At 35.2% G+C, this 20962-nt stretch overlaps 1 protein-coding gene across 9 annotated transcripts; it reads left to right on the top strand.

The window, feature by feature from the left end:
- The first annotated feature begins 4925 nt into the window (after window positions 1-4925).
- LOC110909210 lies at window positions 4926-8322 on the top strand. Of its 9 annotated transcripts, XR_004878790.1 has the most exons (11): window positions 5018-5577; window positions 5704-5762; window positions 5889-6056; window positions 6199-6289; window positions 6375-6537; window positions 6648-6728; window positions 7206-7267; window positions 7347-7437; window positions 7747-7857; window positions 7936-8039; window positions 8120-8322. XR_004878790.1 is itself a non-coding variant. In XM_035982815.1 (3 exons), exons 1-3 carry the CDS (start codon window positions 4950-4952, stop codon window positions 5574-5576), a joined length of 396 nt encoding a protein of 131 aa, XP_035838708.1. In that variant the 5' UTR covers window positions 4926-4949; the 3' UTR covers window positions 5577-5631. The 9 variants fall into 9 exon arrangements, 1 of the variants encoding a protein (XP_035838708.1); XR_004878792.1 differs by having other exon boundaries at window positions 5013-5177; window positions 5251-5577; window positions 7347-8039; XR_004878794.1 differs by having other exon boundaries at window positions 5015-5177; window positions 5251-5300; window positions 7347-8039.
- Window positions 8323-20962: the final 12640 nt, after the last annotated feature.

Here is a 20962-nt window from a genome sequence, read left to right as displayed (position 1 = left end):
AGGGTTTTAACCGATTTCTCACCCATCTTATTAGGACTCCTGAATACAAGGATTCGTTGGAAAAGCTTTATCAGGCTTATCAGGATGTGGGGTACCAATCCGGACTGAAGGACGGATATGCTTATTCTTCTCAGGGCCTGGATAGGAAGCAGATCCTAAAATATAATTCCAAAGCCAAGAAGCAGCTTGCCAAGCTTTAAGAAGAGTTAAACAGACGGTCCCCTGCCATGTTGGAGCAGCTTTTTTCCAATCCTTCCACATCTATCTCGGAGCTTAAAGCCCTGTTTTCTTTACCTCATTCCCCATTAGATGATCCAACTGTCTGAAGCCAGGAGCAACAAATCATATGGGATACTCTGATTTGGACTGGCTTGGATATCTTGACACTCGGAGATCAAGAACCAGCTACTTACTACTCATTGGGTAGTGTGGGACTCAGATTTCTTGGAAATCAAAGAAACAATCTGTGGGGTCACTATTTTCCGCAGAAGCTTAATATTAGCAATGGTCGCCGCTATAAGCGAAATTTTATGGATGCTATGGCTCTTACAACAACTAGAAGTCACTGAAACTAATCTAACCACTCTTTTATGTGACAGCCTAGCAGTCAAACACATTGCCAACAATCCAATCTTCCATGAGCGAACGAAACACATAGAGATGGATTGTTACTTCGTCAGAGAATGGGTTGTGTCTGGAGACATAGAGCCGAAATACATTAATATAAAACTACAAGTGATTGACTTATTTACCAAAGCCTTGGGATCATGAAAGCTCCAATATACTTAACAAGTTGGGTATTTGTGACTTCCATGCTCCAACTGAGGGGAATAAAGAAGATAGAATGTATTTTATCTATCTTTTCTTTCTTGTTGGGATTACCTTAATTAGTTTTAGCCATATATGTCGTTTCCTTGTTTAGAATTGGTAGGTAGATTTATATGGTTGTAATTCTCTGTTCAAGCAGTAAGAAATAAAATAATGAAATAAAGTATTCGGTCGAACTCCATTTCGTTAGATCCAGTCTTGTTTTGTGGGTTTCATAAACCCACTCAGTTTGGAAACAATGAAAATAATTATTAAGAACCTTGTAAAATTTGAAGAAAAAATAGTGAAAATCTATTAAAAAAAACAATAGGAAAGATTATTGGATCCACCACTATATGCATACAAAAATGTGTGTACTTTTATAGTTTGCGTTAGTGCGTGGATATTAGGTATGTGAGAAAAAATATGACGTGTAATTGGTTATAAAGAGGAGAGTGAAACGTACCGAGAAACATCCTAGTCATATTATTCCATATTCTCTATGCAATGCAATGGAAAAGGAGAGAATAGTTATCCATAGCATGGGCCAAAAAGTTAACACCAATGATTCTCCATCTTTTTCGTACTTCTTTTGATGTAACAACATTCTTGACTCGTTGTCTTTTATAAGACATTAAACATTTAAACTTATAAAATACATCTCATTTTTAATTTGTTAACATATAATAGCAGTAACAGTCGCATTCATTTTGGAAGTAGTCGAAGTAGTAGAATTGGTATCGGTGTTGGTGGTTGTACCGGTAGTTATTATTATTATTTCCTAGAAAAAAAATGTCACCAAGGATTAGGGCTGCCTCAACCTATTCGAAGGCCTAAAGCAAGATAAAAAATGGGGCCTTTACGACGAAAGTAAAGGAAAGTGAACTATTTATGAAGGCCATTTATAAGCCGACTTTGACAACTGATTTGACCAATTCAGCAATGAACAAAACCCAAATACTTATTGACTTCATCAATTAGAAGTTAACCCAAATAAAATAAATAGTAGAATCAGAAAGGGGGTGCGCTGCATATACCATATAATCCAACATGAACTACAACTACTATCTTCCGATGAACATAAACCATACTTATCAATTGCGTCAATAAGACTATGACCGATTAGTTTTGTAGAATAGCGAACTATCTTGCTGGCCAATTTGTCTAAATGCATTCGATAGTTCAAGCTCTACTATTGAACTCAATTCCAACAATTGAACCCAACCTATAGTGGTTCTTCTAAAAGCAAATAAAGAATTAAAGAAGAAATGCCCTCAATCAACCTCATGCAACATTTGTTAATAAGATTCACAAACCATAGTTCACATATATGTAGGTGTGTAGCGTTAGAATTGTAGTCCAATAGAATCAAAAAACATTTGCTATCTCATGACACTTGGCAAAACTATAACATTTAAATGCAAAAAAAAGTGAATAAAGCATCAGAATATTAGAAATCTAACTATAAGGGCCACCGGGTGGTCGCGGCAAAGGTGAACGGCAAACCTCTTGCCGATCGGCAACCCCACCACCATCAAAATCATCCGCGCGGCAAAGGTGAATTCGGGAGATTGCAAGGGTGATTTCGGCGACTTGTTGCGGATGGGGAAAAAAGAGACAGAGGGAGAATGGTGGGGCCCATACCCAAATCAACCAATCATCGGCGGTGAGGTGGTATGGTGGTGCCCTCCATACCCTTCGGCCTAAATGGTTTGTCTAATCTCAAATTAGGCATGTACCCCTTAACTTTCTTGGGTAATAGGCAAATTACATGGCACAATTCAATTGGGTGGGGAGAAACTTTGCTTACATGGATTAGGCATGCACCCCCACCCTAATCAAAATCATAAACTAAAGAGTTACTAACCTGTTTAATCGATTGAAGATTTGAAGCCAAATAAAATTGCAATTTCATGATTTGCGAATAAAACAGTTAGAAGCAACATGTTCAATCAATCAATACCAGTCCAACAAAATTATAGCTATATTGAACAGAATTGAAGAATCATTAATTGTAGGGAATTAGCGATATTGAACATAAACATATGGATGTCGATTCATTTTCCCAAAAAAAAAAAATTGCATTCGTTATTTTATTTGGCTTGATCTGCCGCCTTCCAACACCCTTCTTATATTCTTCTTATTCTTCTAATTATTTATATAACCTAAATATCAATATTTATATCTATATACTATATAATAAAATAAACCAATAAGTGACATGTGTCATTCATTGAATACGTCTACATTTGTAATTTCATGTTTTTTCATACTTATCTTATATCAATTAATCAAAAAATAAATAATTAATTAATATTAAATCTTATCTTACTTTGAATGTCGGATATAATCATTCTATTTTTTCTAATAATATATTATCTTCAAATTTAAGTTATAAATATTTTATTTTTTTCTAATAATGTATTATCTTCAAATTTAAGTTATAACTTAAAGATATTTTTTAAATAATAGCACAAAACAATAATCTTAAACTTAAAAAAACAATAATACACTCATATAAAAAATTAAAGTACAAACAAAATATACAAAATAGCTTATTAGACATTAGATCAAAAATATATAATAAAAGAAATCAATAAGTGACACGTGTCATTTATTGAAGGCGTCTACATTTGTAATTTCCTGTCTTTTCATACTTATCTTATATCAATTAATCAAATAATAAATAATTAATTAATATTAAATCTTATCTTACTTTGAATGTCGGATATAATCATTCTATTTTTTTCTAATAATATATTATCTTCAAATTTAAGTTATAAATATTTTATTTTTTTTCTAATAATGTATTATCTTCAAATTTAAGTTATAACTTAAAGATATTTTTTTAAATAATAGCACAAAACAATAATCTTAAACTTAAAAAAACAATAATACGCTTATATAAAAAATTAAAGTACAAACAAAATATACAAAATAGCTTATTAGACATTAGATCAAACTTTAAAAAAACACTAATTAGGAAGAGAAGCTAATAATATAATTTTGTTTTTGATTTTTCAAATTCGAGTTCTAATCAATTCAAATTTAACTTAACCAAGTTTGTGATTTGATTCGAATTAAACTGAACCAAATTTATGATTTTTTAAACGAATCCAATAACATATTATTTACTATACAAAATTACATTTATTTAACCCGTGTAATACATGGTGTTTTTAAAGATATAACATTTTTATTATTTAGCATATTTTCGCCCCATTGCGGTATGCGCATATAATATATATGTGTGGACGTTCGGAGGGCAAAAGTGAAATTGCACTAATTTTAACGTTATTTTACTAAGTTTGTGAAAATAACGTTAAAAGCGGCGGACGGATAATAATGCATCATCATCATGTGGTGGTGGCGTTGATAACATCACGAGTTTTTAGTATTTGATATATAAAATTACATTTATTCAGTACAATACATGGGATTCTTAAAGATATAATTTTAATATATAAAATTACATTTGTTCAACCCGTGTAATAAACGAGATTTTTAAAGAATAATTTTTTTAATTTGGTATATAAAATTACATTTATTCTACCCGTGTAATACACGGGGTTATAACCTAGTATATATATATATATATATATATATATGATTTGGTTCAAGAGTGAACACTAGTGTAGCTTGCGAACTGCGTGAATTAATCCTGGCCATACACGTGTGTAGATCAACGACCAGAATTTGATGTTGAAATACATTAGTGTATTTTACGATTTGATGATGAGATCCTGGCCATACACGTGTGTAGATCAATGGCCCGGATTTGTTCACTCAGTTCGCAAATACACTAGTATTCACTCTAGAACCCTAATATATATATATATATATATATATATATATATATATCTTTTCCCAAAAAAATTGGCCCTATATTTTAGATCTCAAGCCCTAGCTTGGATTGATTATATAGTGAAGCCAGCGGCAAGGATCCATGGGGGTTTCAACTTTCATGTCAACCCCAGGATGGTCACATAGATGTCACGTAAGTAGGACTATTTTCTTTACATGTAAAAATTCTGAATTGGTTAATGGTTATATCTATATTATTATTATTATATATATAATATATAATAAACAAAACTATTGGGGACACTTGTCACCCATTGGTTTAAGCCAAATAAGCAGCCATGTCAGCACACATGTGGCATAACTCTAAATCAAGGATTGGAGAAGCTTATTTTGTACGTTTCATATTCTCTCTCATTCTATCGTTAACACAACCGATTACTCCCAAAACCCTAATTCCAAAATCAGGAGCACCCTCCATTCTCCAATCTCTTCTCCGTCGTTCATCTAGGGTTTCTTCCAGAAATAGAATTGTCTCATCCAATCTTTTTCCGATCGACATATTTAAGGTAAGATTGATCTCATATTTGACATTGTTTAATCGATTCGCATCCTCCAATCTCTTCTGCGTCGCTCATCTAGGGTTTCTTCCACAAATCGCATTGTCTCATTCAATCATCGACATATTTAAGGTAAGATTGATCTCATATTTGACATTTTAATCGATTCGCTTGACAATGCATTTGATAACAGGGATTAAAACTAGGGTTCATATTGTTGAACTTGTGGTCCAAATTAACCTGGTGCATGTTCGAAATTCTTTGATATTTCCCCTTTGTTTTTGGTGCAGTGTTTCATTTTTAGAAAACTCAATTGCAAAATCGCATATTTGCTCATCAGAAATTGCTGTGATTATTGTAAAATTAAGGGCGATGTTTAGGAGGTTTAAGATGATTACTGACACATGAGGTAATAGAAGCAAGAACTGATGAATTTATGGACTATCAAAAGTGAAACGGTTTTTAAAAAAAAAATATGCAGTGACAATACAAAGTTGGTTTACGTAACAGTGCTTTTTAATGGTGAACCATGTAGAAACCAGTATTGTTAACAAGGATGTTGATTGACATCATCAAAGCTCTGGATAATAGAAGGTAAAGGCTGAGATACTTGAAGTTATCTATATTTGAGTAGATGATACAACATATCTTGTCTCCATTGAACCACTCCCAAATTATCTCAATTATATACTCATGATATATTATTTGTTTTTTTGTTAGGTTAATAATCTTGATTAAATGGGTCTGAAACTGACTCCAAAGCAAGTTGTTAAGTTATATGATCGGAACTTTGGCATTGGGTCAAATGGAGTGATCTCTGCAATGTCTGGATGCTATGGGACTGTTTATACCATGAGGATTTTTAATTCGGATGATAGCGAACCCGAGGTGATATTCTTTTCTGCATTAGGTTTACATTGCTGTTGTGATCGCATAGACACTCATATTCATGGCCTTTACATTAATAAACTAAGAGTCGGATACCAAAATAAGTTGCATGATGCTTATGATATAGTGTTTGTGTTGGCAGTGTGTGGATGTATAAACCCTCGGTGAAGAGTGTGGGAATTTGTTTGAATAAGGCCCATGGATTTTTTTTCGGGCTTCGAGATATGATCAAGGTAGATCTTGTGTATACTAATTTGTTTAGCATTTGTAATGTTTTTTTAATCATATTGTTACTAATATGGATCCTACTTCTGGTAGGTTGGAATTGTCAAACTCAAAATGCCGTAGTTAGTTATTCGAGCATTGTCGCATTGAAACGAGGCGTTTTTTATCATTGTCGCATTCAAGTCTCCTCTTTTGCTTATTCTATGGCTACTCGTGATGGGAGAATTATGGCATCGCAAATGATTCGTTTGTTTAGGTAGTGGGAATGCAATTTATATAAAAGACATATATTTGAATCATCAAATATTATTTTAAACTCTATTTGTACCATACTGATAATCTTCTTTTGTGTTACTATATATGCAGATATTGAACAATGTCAAAAAACGGGTCAAGCCAAACAAATTTCAAGCGTCCATATCCATCTTTATATCTAATCTTGAGATGGTAAATTTTGAATGTTTTGCCTAAGGCCTGTGGATAATTTATAAATAATTTTGAAGAATTTTTTTTTATGCAATGTATCTTTTCCCTTAACATAGACCTAGAGATGAGCAACCCGGTACTAAATTTCCTGCATCAAAATATTTTTGGTACTGACTTGGTACTGACATTTCCAGTACCGGTTTTACCTTCAAATATCGCTCCATACACGTACCGGTAGACTGAACCTTTTCGGTACTCGTATCGGTGCCCGTTTTTGGGATTTTCGGTACGGCGGTACCTTTAGTACGGTTGGTACCGAGCTCATCTCTACATAGACCTATGGATAAATTATAAAGAATTTTAAATTTTTTTTTTCATCTTGACTTTGGTTGATACTCATGACCTTACCAAAGTTTCAGTTGGTAAGTACATATAAAAAGAAATTCAGGTGACATGAAATAAGCTACTTCTAATTTAAAATCTTGAATGAATATATAGATGGTTAATCTGAAGGGATGATGCAAGATATTGTGAATATGGTCTGAGCCTACATTCAAAAGGTAAATTCAAAATTTTGTTGATATAACAATGAGTACAACATTATTGGTTTCATTTGGTTAATGGGATTTTTTGATGCAGCTAAACTGTAGTATGTTGGCAATATCATCAACTAATCAAGCTCTTGCTACAATAGATGCGATTTAAATGTCCCGTGAGGTGGACCCCACAGGTACCCAAATGCAATTCTACTATGTGGAAATTCTCGAAGATAGTTAAGTTATTATAAAATTTATAGTTATAAGCTTGAAATGTATCTTAAGAAGAAAGAAATATTGTAGTGTTTACCAAAATTGACTTGATGGATAAGAGTGTATATGTAGTTGATGTAAGAAGGGGTATCGTTCAGGGTATTTTATCGGGTTTCGGGTATAGCGGGTGGCATTGTTCAGGTTTCGGAAGTTTAATATTTAACCCAAGAACCGACCCATATGTTTATAAGTTAATCGGGTTCAGGTTGTTCTGTATTTGGTTTAAACAGGTCGCGTTGTTCAGGTTTTGATATTTAATATTTAATCCAAGAATCATAGTCTCTAACCATCGAGCTCGCCAGGTAGATTATGTTCCTGCCACCATTTTTGTTCTGGAAGAGGTGCTTATCATCGCTTAACGAGTATATAAAAGTATAAAACACAAAAGCAACAATTTTTGCTGAAGTTTATGTATGCAGGTGGTAGATGCAATTGAAGTAAGAGTACTGGTTCTGCGTGACAGAGGAAAAGGCAAGGAATGGATATTTTCAAACCTTTAGCTCTCGGTGCACACACGGTTATGGTAATTAACATGCAAATGGAAATATAAAATTTCAAAATTTCTTATAATCATCCTACTTATGATATCATATAACATTGCAGATTGAGAGACCGTATATGGGTTGGCATGTTGTAAAATTTGAGAGAGAATTAACTAATTTGTAGGAGCAGTCGCCCCTTCTGAAGACATAGGCGGCGACATTGGTACTAATTTCTTCCAATGTATGTATTTGTTAAGAATATTTCATTTCAAAGTAAATAATAGTTTTTGTTGAAGCCTCGCGTATTACGCGGGCATTAACCTAGTTAATTTATAAATGCTTGCGGACTTGCGGTGTTGTCTACGTTAATGTGTTTAATTAGTGTTTGGATATGTGATCCAATATCCAATCCGGAGATATAGGTTGGTACAAAATATTAGTATTTAAATAATGCTAAGCTTTGCATGGTCAAAATGGGTTCCATAAAAATTAATTTATTTATATGGAGAGCAAGTATGAACAAGATTCCAAAAGTTGAAGCGCTCTTAAAATGTAGTGTACATTGCAAGTCGAAACTCTAAACTCTGTGTAGTATCTGGTATGTCTTCGGAAATAGCAGAGCACTTGTTAGTATTGTGTGGTTTTGTGATAACAGTTTGGGCTATTATTCGTTCATAGTGTAAGCTCCCTATTCTGTCTACAACTCGTTGGATGATATACTTGCTGTCCCATACCAACTCTCGGTTGCATATATAGCTTCACAAAAGTCAAAAATGTGATCTGTGCAATTGTGTTGATCACAAGTTGGCACATTTGGAAAGCGCCAAAAGAAAAGGTATTCAACTACCACATCATTTCTACCGCTTGAAATTGTGAAGAAACAAAGGCACAGCACAGAGTTTTCATTGGGCGAAAATCAAGGCGAATATTTCCTATCTGGAGTGGATAAACATTACATCACATTACTATATAATATTCCCTGCATTGTATTATTGTTAGCGCAATGTTTCCATTTAATTAATATTATGTGTTAATATTTGTGAAACTAGCCTAGCCTAATAGCAACAAATAGAAGGAAAAAAAAAGAATAAAAGAGAGAAAAGAATTTGATATTTCATTAATTGAGTTCTATCAAACATTGAGATACAATGAGACACATATAGCAAAAGAAGTCTTGGAGAACAAACTAATCTATTTAAGGAGTTGATAACCACATTTAATTTATATAATAAAAACACGCCAATAATTCGCAGACTAATTGGTTTGGGGGAGGTGGGAAGGTTTACCCACTTATGTGGGGTTCCTGCCCGTGAGGTATCAGGGTCGAATCTTACGGAGGGCGAACTGTGGCACCGGTTTAAACTGACAATAATATGCTAACCGTAGGGTTCCTACTCGTGACCTGGATGATCAAAGGCCAAAGGCTTAACCGGGTGATCTAGTCGTCCAAAAAAAATATAATAAAAGAAACCAACGAGAGCATTTGTCATTCATTGGAGTCATCTAATTTTGTAGTTTTCCCGCTTTTGTTCTCATACTTAATTATAGATAATTAATTTTAGTCAAAAGGTAATCATACAACTAAATATAATACAAACTTAAACAATCCGTGTATAAGATAATATAATATTTTGAAGGGAAAAGATCAAATAGAAAGTTAATTTTCGCTAGGAAGGATAGGAAGCCATAGGATTATGACATGTGGCAAATTTTAAAATAAAGAGAAAGGGTATTTTAGTCAATCCAACTCCTTCTTCTTCCTTTTTCAAAACCCAGTAACTTCAAAACCCACCATTTTCAAAACCCACCATCTTCAACTATTTCTTCACTTTCTATCTCAATAATCACTACATTATAGTGCGATTTTCATCACCAATCAATAATTCAAAACCCGATCAACGTGTTTTTCAGCTTTTTTTGAAGAAAACCCAGTTTAATTTCATAAAAAAAATCTCGTTTTTTACGGTGATTTTGGAGATAATCACTCGATTCGTTTGATTCGAGCGTTGATAAGTGTTTCTATCATTCAAATTTCGTTAATTGATGAAGAAATCGGCTTTGATCCATGTAAGAAATTCTTTAATTTCATTTTCACGATCTGGGTTTTTGATATAGTCATTGCGTTTTACGATCTTTGCAGGGGTCCGGGGGCGGCAGCCCCTGGTAGCGGGGTCCCAGGGGCGGCAGCCCCTGGCGGGGTCCAAGGGGCAGAGCCCCTGGCTGGGATTGAGCTGTACTAAAAATGCATCAGAAAAAATAATTTTCCAGAAATTGGCTCATTTCGAAGACAGTAATTCGTAGACAATTCAGACAGTTCACAGTGACAGACAGTTTTATGTGTCCATTGCGTTTTAGAAATAAGAGAGTTTTATGTGGTTTCTGGCTATTGCGTTTTAGAAAAAACACATTTTTAAGTGTTTTTAGTCATTGCGTTTTAGGTAAAACACATTTTTTAGGTGTTTTCTGGCCATTGCGTTTTAGAATGAGTCATTTTTAAGTGTTTTCTGGCCATTGCGTTTTACAAATAAGACATTTCTTTGTGTTTTTGGTACATTGCGTTTTAGGTAAAACACCTTTTTATGTGTTTTTGGTGCATTGCGTTTTAGGTAAAACACATTTTTATGTGTTTTCTGGCCATTGCGTTTTACAAATAAGACATTTCTGTGTGTTTTCTGGCCATTGCGTTTTACAAATAAGTCATTTCTTTGTGTTTTTTGTACATTGCGTTTTAGAAAAATGTCATTTTTTAGGTTTTTTTTTCATTGCGTTTTACATAACTGGTGGTTTTTCTATTGCGTTTTACGCAACTGGGTTTTAAATTTTTTTTTTAAGTATAGCAATAGTATACTCGTTTTAAAGATAAAAAACGCTCGTTTTTTAGTGCAATTTTTATAAAAAAAAATAATGTCGTATGAAAGAGTTATTAACGTTTAAAAAATGGGGGGAATTGGAGGAGAGAGAAACTATTGGCTTGGATTGACTAGAATGCCCTTGAACAAACTCACGCGCCTCTTTTCTTTCTTTCAATTTTCCTAATTTAATCTTAGCCCTTGATTAACTTAATGGATGGTCAAGATCACTTCCTAGCCTTCCTAGCCAAATAAACTTCCTATTGTATCTCCACCCATATTTTGAAATCTTCGTAATAATTTCAAAATTATTCATCCAATGAATGTCATTTAAGATAATTTTAAATTAAACAAATTATTTATATGAATACCAAGTGTGTATTGATATATTATTTATTTTTATTTTTTTCATTATAAAAAATTATTATATCGATTTTATTACATAATTTATAAATGAAATTGTCGGAATTGGTACTAAAATTTTATCACTCAAATGGTTGCTCATGTGCTTCTTAAATAATGTATCTTCTTTTGAAGAACCATCTTCGCATCTCCACATTCACCTTATCCATCACATATCAAGTATATATGTTGGTTATTTTAAGATATAACTTTTTTTATTATTTGGCATATAAAATTACATTTATTCAACCCATACAATGAACGAAGTTTTTAAAGATATATATTTTTTTTATTATTTAGTATATAAACTTACATTTATTCAAACCATATAATACATGCAGGGGCGTATGTTAGTAGGTGCCCAGGGATGCACCCGCCCCTCCAATATTTCGGTTAGGAGCGTATAATTTCCGATTTTTCGTCCAAAAATTTTAAAATTATATAGGATCGCCCCTCCAATTATTTTGTCTAAATATTTATACAATATATAAATCAAAGTAAAGTTTGTTACTACTTTAAATCTTAAAAGTCGTCGGGCTGAGTTGTAATTGTTCATCCAGGTTTTATTTATCTCGTATCATTGTGTGTGTGTGTGTGTGTATATATATATATTGGTCTTTTGTTTGTTAAAACAATATTTAGTTTTTTTATAGGGTGTGCATATTGGTACACCATGTTGCATATTTGCACACCAAACCCTAACAAATACTACCTTTACCTACGCTGCATATAGAGCTATACGTAGCGTATATGGTTACATCTATACGATGTGTATAAACGTATACGCAGCGTATATAAACCATGGATTTCAGAGCCTTATCAGCAATCATTGCACAGAAAACAAGGGTTTATATACGCTGCGTATATAAACCATCAGAATTTTTTGGGTCATTTTGGTAGGATTGAGGCATCCGTTTTTCACAAAGTTTATATACGCTGCGTATAGAGCTATACGCAGCGTATATAACCTTTCAGAATTTTTTTGGTCATTTGGTGTATTTGTGGTATAAATTCTCACCCGGTTCAAACGTTAAATCGCTTAAAATATATAACTGTTAACGTTATACCGATAATATTATATATAGTTCAATTTTTTGATAGACGTATATACGAAGCTAGGCCCTACCACCCTAGGTCGCGGGACGCGTAAGCCCCCGCTTCAGCTTACGTGGGGCGCGAGGGACCTGAAATCAGGCCGTATATATAGAGCGCATCGGCCGTTCATTTCAAATCGCACCAAATCTCTTTCTCTCTCGAATTTTTGAAGAAGTAATATAATTTTCGGGTATAATACCCCCCTAAATAACGAAGTTCTGCTCCGTTGTAAGTATCATAACCCCGGTTATGTATTAGATATGCTGCCCAATTGATCCAGGGTTCCGTAACGACTGTCGAGGTTCTGCCCGACGTAGTCGTTGGAATGTCGTCTCGGGGAGGGTATAACTAATGTAAATATCGGGTTATTATATTAACGCGTGTGCATTTGTGTAAATTATAGATAATCACCAAGAAACCCTTAAAGGAAACCTAAGACAGCGATGTCAGTAATCTCCTTTTTACAAATTGTTTTTACAAAACCTCGCCTAAATTAAATTATATAAACAGTGATTGAGTATTTGTATTCTATAATTATCGTCAGTATGTTGGGGTTTTGTATACAAAATTATTTACTACCTTGTAAGGAGTAACATGACCAAAAGTCAGGTTGACAGTACCGTGGGTGGTAATTTAGTAGATGGAAACAAATGCAATTGCGAGATCGCCCTCAATATTGTACAATGGTTTTTTTTACTGAACTTGATTAAACTGAGATTCAATCACCAGTATTTCCCACTGACAAAATGTTTTTAAACGCGTTTCAGGTAACAAAATGTGAAAGCCAAATAGAAGCCAGCTGGACAGCACTGAAGGCTTGGAAAAGTGGCTATAAAGTTACCTAAAATAAAGAGATGTTTTATTTAAATAAAATAGGGTTTATCCATATAAAAATGTGTGTACTTGAAACTTGGGATTTTCCCATGTGTTTGATATATTAAAAGCGTGGTATTTTACTCTGATAAAATATTTCCTAACTACGGTCCTGATGTAAATTCCGCTGCCAAAAGGATAAAACACAGATACCACCGAAACTGGCTGCGGCCGCCCGTTCATGGTTTTGTTAGGGGACGGGGGTTGCGACAGAAGGTGGTATCAGAGCTAAGCTACTGATTCAGCCACAGAAGTGTTCTGCTGACACCAAGATATTATTCAAGATGTTAGGAAATAAATTACGGAACTACGTACATAATTGTATTTTATTGTTGTGTGTTATTTAACTATTTGTTAGTTTACAGTATGAGCGACCAAGGACCTTCCGACGCCTACCATCAGTTGTCCAGCTCACCTAGGAATGAAGGCACCTCTTCACAGCCTGCCCTCTCAGGGTATTCAGCTGATAATGAAGACGGGATATTCGTGTTTAAGGCTCAGTCTGAAGAGCCATTCCCTCCTAAAAAGAGATGATGGTTCAGTAGGGGAGCGCATGAACGTAGGAAAAGAATGAAAAAATTACAACAGCAGCGGGCCCTAGCAGCCGCTAAAAGAGAGACAGATGCCCACACACAGGATATGCTTAACAGGAGTTTAGCAACTTTCATATCCTAGCAACCACAGCTGCGGACCCTAACCTGGAGCAACTGATAGCACCCCAACCATTACCACTATTCCCCGCTCAGCCAATGGAAATCGAGAACAACCCAAAAAATCAAATCCAAATGCATGATTTCAACCCAGAGGAGATACCTAGGATACCAGCACCCAATCCCTTAGATCCGGACTACGACCCGTGGTTAGACGACAATAGGGATTAACCAGCAACGTTACCCAATACCAGAAGACGAACCTATGCCGAATCTAGTAGCCTACCCAGGTTTGGACCCTCTAGATCCCTTTTATGATAGTGATCAATACATTAGAGAAATTTTAGAGAATCCATATCTATACCAGGAACCCATGCCCTAGTTTCCAAACCCAGTCCCGGCACCTGCACCCCCAATGAGTGCAGAATATGTGCAAGAACTCTGAACCTTCGGAGAAGAGATTTTAGAAAGTTGCAAGAGGATGAGGCAGGTAGGAGAACGACTCGTATGGAAGTATGATGAGCGTAATATGGAGTTCTTGATGAACCCATATCAGTGAAGGTGATGGTGGAGGTAGTAGTAATAATAATAATAATAATAATAATAATAATAATAATAATATAATATAATAATATATAATATGTGTGTATGTTTGAAAAAAAAAAATCTAGACAATAGCTATAGATGCCTACTAGTATTGTAATTTAAATTTCAGTATCGGTTTGTATTAGATGCAGATTATATATAAGAAAAGAGTAAGTCGCAATGTTCGACGTTTTTGATCAACATGCGTGTTGTGTGATTGCTTGTATTAAATATTATCTTGTTATATTAATACATGGTAAATGTTTAAAATTTAGATGGACAACGAAGTTAACCAGGAAAACCAGAATGACAATAACCCAAATAATGAGAATCCGAACAATGATAACAATGGAAATCAAGTAGATAACAGTTCCATTCAACACATAGTGGCACAAGGGATAATAGATGCAATGCCATATATTATCAAAACAGTTAGGGAAGCGGATAATAAAAGTAATCATAGCAGTAAACGACCCACTGAACCTGAACACAACATAAACAATGGACCCATACTTCAAGTGCCCATTCCTAAAAGAAGAAGAACCATATCTTATGGTTGTTCTTATAAAGAATTCTGGTCTTGTAAGCCAATGGAATTCTCGGGCAATGAAGGGGCCGTTGCAGCCTTATGTTGGATAGAAAAGACTAAGGCAGTCTTGAAAATAAGCAAGTGTGCGGAAGAGGATAAGATAATGTTTGCTTCCAATCTGTTTAAGAACTCAGCCTTAGAATGGTGGAACACTATCCTCCAGTCTAGGGGAAGTGACTGGGTTTATAATATGGAATGGGAGGAATTTAATAACATGGTGGAAAGGAAATTCTGCCCTCCCAATGAAAAAGAACAGATAGTAAATAAGTTCTTGAACCTTAGAATGACTAGAGTGGTTAGTAAGGGTTATACTACGTTATTCTTTGAATATGCTAGAATAGTACCAACCCTTGCATCACCTGAACCAGTGTTAATCTCTCGTTACATCTGGGGATTAATCAGTGAGATTAGGCATGTAGTCAATGCGGCTAGACCTCAAACTATAGAAGAAGCCGTAGAACTAGCAAACACCTTGACTGATGAATTAGTGCGTACACGAGAAGAGGATCAAAGCAAGAACCTAGCCCAAAGGCTTACCTAGGAATTTCGCTACGGTAATTCCAACCGTGGGAGAAATGTAGGTTCTACCTCTACACCATACTACAAGGCCTGCAAAAAGAAGCATTCGGGAAAATGCTCCACCTACTGCAATTTCTGCAAGATACCGGGACACAAGGAAGAAGATTGCAGGAGGAAACCTAATAATGGGATGTGCTTTAGATGGGGAGAAAAGGGTCACATCAAGCCGAACTGTCCGAAACTAGTTCCAGCCATGGGCAACAAGAACACTAAAAATGCTAGAGCATTTGTTCTGACTGCAGATGAAGCCAAGATGATTCCGGATGTGATAGCCGGTACGTTTTTAGTTAATGATGTTTTTGCTAAAGTATTATTTGACTCTGGTGCGAACCAAAGTTTTATTAATACTTCATTTTGCAAACTTCTCAATCAACCATTAACTAAACTCCCACAAGAATCTCTGGTAGAAACAACAAATGGGAAAACCGTTAGGATTTCTGAAGTCTTACAGGGAGCAAGAATAGAATTTTAAATCAAAAGTTTATTGCAAACCTTTACCCAATGAATCTGGCAGGATTAGATGTTGTATTAGGAATGGATTGGTTAATAACCAATAAAGCCAATATTCTATGTGATCAAAAGTCAATTCAAGTAAATTCACCAAAGGGTGAAAAGATCACAATTAAAGGGGATAAGCCATCTAAATTCACGAAATTCATCTCTGTGATAAAAACAACAAGTTATATAAGAAAAGGATCATTAGTGCATTTGATTTCTATAATCACTAACACTAAAGGAAAAGAACTAAAAGATATTCCAGTAGTATCTCAGTTTTCAGATGTATTTCCAGAAGAATTACCAGGACTACCTCCAGACAGCGAAGTTGAATTCAGAATCCACCTGCTACCAGGAACAGCACCAATTGCCAAAGCACCTTACCGTTTGGCACCCGCAGAAATGCAGGAACTGAAGAAACAGTTAGACGAATTGTTGGAGAAAGGATTTATACAGCCAAGCTCATCGCCATTGGGATCACCGATCTTATTCGTTAAAAAGAAAGACGGATCAATGCGTATATGCATTGACTACCGTGAATTGAACAAAGTCACGATTAAGAATCGGTATCCATTACCAAGAATCGATGATCTGTTCGATCAGTTGCGAGAAGCTCGATTTTTCTCTAAAATCGATTTACGCTCAGGATATCATCAATTAAAGGTACAGGAAGAGGACATTCCTAAAACCGCATTTAGAACAAGGTATGGCCATTATGAATTTATTGTCATGCCATTTGGTTTAACCAATGCCCCAGCTGCATTTATGGACATGATGAATCAAATATGTAAGCCATATTTGGATAAATTCATAATTGTCTTTATAGATGATATTCTTATTTACTCTAAGAGTAAAGAAGAACATGCAAAGCATTTGCACGCACTTCTAAGTTTATTGAGCAAAGAAAAGCTTTATGCTAAGTTTTCAAAGTGCGAGTTTTGGTTTGAACAGGTACAGTTTCTTAGACATCTAGTCGATCATGAAGGAATTCATGTGGATCCTACCAAGATCGAGGCAATTACCAAATGGAAAACCCCTGAGTCACCAACCGAAGTTAGAAGTTTCTTAGGATTGGTCGGTTATTATAGGAGATTTTTTCAAGATTTTTCTAGAATAGCTATTCCTTTAACTAAGTTAACCTGTAAATCTATTAAGTTTGAATGGGGACCAAAACAGGAAGAAGCCTTTAGAATTCTTAATCAAAGATTGACCAACGCACCCATACTAGCGTTACTAGAAGGAACTGAAGACTTTGTAGTCTATCGTGGCGCTTCTAAGTTAGGTTATGGATGTGTGTTGATGCAACGACAAAAGGTTATAGCTTATGCATCTAGAAAACTTAAGAATCATGAAGAGAATTATTCAACCCATGATTTAGAATTAGGAGCCATAATTTTTGTCCTTAAGATTTGTAGACATTACCTTTATGACAGTAAGTTTACCATTTTCACCGACCATAAGAGTTTAGGGTATGTCTTCGAGCAAAAGGAATTGAATAAGAGACAAAGACGCTGGATGGAGATTCTTAGTGATTATGATTGTAATATCCAGTATCATGCAGGAAAGGCTAATGTAGTAGCTGATGCTTTAAGTCGAAAGTATCATGAAAAGCCAAAAAGAGTACGTTCTCTTTAATTAAATCTACAAGTAGATTTAAATGAACAAATTAGACAGGCCCAAGAATCAGTAATCAAGGATGATACTGAAAATTGAAAGGAATGATTAAGGAACTAGATCAAGGAACAGATGGAATTTGGAGATTCCATAAGAAGAGGATGTGGATACCTAAACTAGGAAACCTACGCCATCGTATATTAGAAGAAGCCCATAAGTCTAAGTATACGATGCATCCTAGAAGTGATAAGATGTATCAGGATTTAAGAAAGAATTTTTGGTGGATAGGAATCAAAAAGGATATAGCTGCTTATGTTTCTAAGTGTTTAACCTGCTCACAAGTTAAAGCTGAATATCAGAAACCCTTAGGATTATTGCAACAGTTAGAGATGCCAGTGTGGAAATGGGAATTGATAACAATGGATTTTGTTACCAAATTACTGATGTACGTGTGGTGGTATAGGTTTTTATGTATATTTTTAGCCCTTTTTACACGTTAATCAAGTTTTAAATTTATAAAACACGATATTTTACTAACACCAAACACACACATGGGCAAGTGCACTCATCGTGAGCGTAGTATAGTGTTGGCAAGATACCGAGGTCGTCCAAGGACACAAGAGCTTTTAGTACCGGTTTATCCTCAACGTCTAATCAAATCAAAAGTTTTAGAAAAAGGTTTTAAACTAGAAAATAAAAACTAAAAATGCTGAAAATAAAAATAAAATAAAAACAGATAGACAAGATGAATCACTTGGATCCGACTCGCATTTAGTGTAACCTTTGATTATTTTCGCACTTTTGCACTTTTAAAGAGATAATCTTAGTTATAGTAGTAGGCCCCTCTTTTGAAGGTGACGTTACCCTCAACCCAGTAGTTTGAGTCAGCAAGGATACAATCCTAAAGGGTTGGATTATTGAAAGATAATTAATTAAGTTATTAATGCGTAATGTGGTAGGCCCCTCTTTTGAAGGTGATGTTACCCTCGGCTAAGTAGTTTGAGTCAACAGGGATACAATCCTAAATAGCCGGGTTAAAGTTTTAATAGTAGTTTACATATGAGGGGATCAAGGAGTTCGAACCCCCGCCATCCAATACCAGTGGGTATTGAAGGAGGTCCTACTAAAGTTGACCCAGGTCCTTGCAGGATCTATACAGTGAACAAGGCAAGACTCTTACCAAACCATTCCCTTAACCCCCGACCAGGTAGCCCACATATCTCCATATAGACCATGGAGATATGAATGGTGAAAATCTTTTATTTTATATAGACAGTAAAATAATGCCAAGACACCACGGACAAGTTTGTATTCTATAATTATCGTCGGTATGTTGGGGTTTTGTATACAAAATTATTTACTACCTTGTAAGGAGCAACATGACCAAACGTCAGGTTGACAGTACTGTGGGTGGTAATTTAGTAGATGGAAACAAATGCAATTGCGAGATCGCCCTCAATATTGTACAATGGTTTTTTTTACTGAACTTGATTAAACTGAGATTCAATCACCAGTATTTCCCACTGACAAAATGTTTTTAAACGCGTTTCAGGTAACAAAATGTGAAAGCCAAATAGAAGCCAGCTGGACAGCACTGAAGGCTTGGAAAAGTGGCTATAAAGTTACCTAAAATAAAGAGATGTTTTATTTAAATAAAATAGGGTTTATCCATATAAAAATGTGTGTACTTGAAACTTGGGATTTTCCCATGTGTTTGATATATTAAAAGCGTGGTATTTTACTCTGATAAAATATTTCCTAACTACGGTCCTGATGTAAATTCCGCTGCCAAAAGGATAAAACACAGATACCACCGAAACTGGCTGCGGCCGCCCGTTCATGGTTTTGTTAGGAGACGGGGGTTGCGACAGAAGGTGGTATCAGAGCTAAGCTACTGATTCAGCCACAGAAGTGTTCTGCTGACACCAAGATATTATTCAAGATGTTAGGAAATAAATTACGGAACTACGTACATAATTGTATTTTATTGTTGTGTGTTATTTAACTATTTGTTAGTTTACAGTATGAGCGACCAAGGACCTTCCGACGCCTACCATCAGTTGTCCAGCTCACCTAGGAATGAAGGCACCTCTTCACAGCCTGCCCTCTCAGGGTATTCAGCTGATAATGAAGACGGGATATTCGTGTTTAAGGCTCAGTCTGAAGAGCCATTCCCTCCTAAAAAGAGATGATGGTTCAGTAGGGGAGCGCATGAACGTAGGAAAAGAATGAAAAAATTACAACAGCAGCGGGCCCTAGCAGCCGCTAAAAGAGAGACAGATGCCCACACACAGGATATGCTTAACAGGAGTTTAGCAACTTTCATATCCTAGCAACCACAGCTGCGGACCCTAACCTGGAGCAACTGATAGCACCCCAACCATTACCACTATTCCCCGCTCAGCCAATGGAAATCGAGAACAACCCAAAAAATCAAATCCAAATGCATGATTTCAACCCAGAGGAGATACCTAGGATACCAGCACCCAATCCCTTAGATCCGTACTACGACCCGTGGTTAGACGACAATAGGGATTAACCAGCAACGTTACCCAATACCAGAAGACGAACCTATGCCGAATCTAGTAGCCTACCCAGGTTTGGACCCTCTAGATCCCTTTTATGATAGTGATCAATACATTAGAGAAATTTTAGAGAATCCATATCTATACCAGGAACCCATGCCCTAGTTTCCAAACCCAGTCCCGGCACCTGCACCCCCAATGAGTGCAGAATATGTGCAAGAACTCTGAACCTTCGGAGAAGAGATTTTAGAAAGTTGCAAGAGGATGAGGCAGGTAGGAGAACGACTCGTATGGAAGTATGATGAGCGTAATATGGAGTTCTTGATGAACCCATATCAGTGAAGGTGATGGTGGAGGTAGTAGTAATAATAATAATAATAATAATAATAATAATAATAATAATAATAATATAATATAATAATATATAATATGTGTGTATGTTTGAAAAAAAAAAATCTAGACAATAGCTATAGATGCCTACTAGTATTGTAATTTAAATTTCAGTATCGGTTTGTATTAGATGCAGATTATATATAAGAAAAGAGTAAGTCGCAATGTTCGACGTTTTTTATCAACATGCGTGTTGTGTGATTGCTTGTATTAAATATTATCTTGTTATATTAATACATGGTAAATGTTTAAAATTTAGATGGACAACGAAGTTAACCAGGAAAACCAGAATGACAATAACCCAAATAATGAGAATCC

This window comes from Helianthus annuus, chromosome 14 (assembly GCF_002127325.2).
Source record: "Helianthus annuus cultivar XRQ/B chromosome 14, HanXRQr2.0-SUNRISE, whole genome shotgun sequence".
NCBI classification, from domain to species: domain Eukaryota; kingdom Viridiplantae; phylum Streptophyta; class Magnoliopsida; order Asterales; family Asteraceae; genus Helianthus; species Helianthus annuus.
This window is presented reverse-complemented; position numbering and strand designations above follow the sequence as displayed.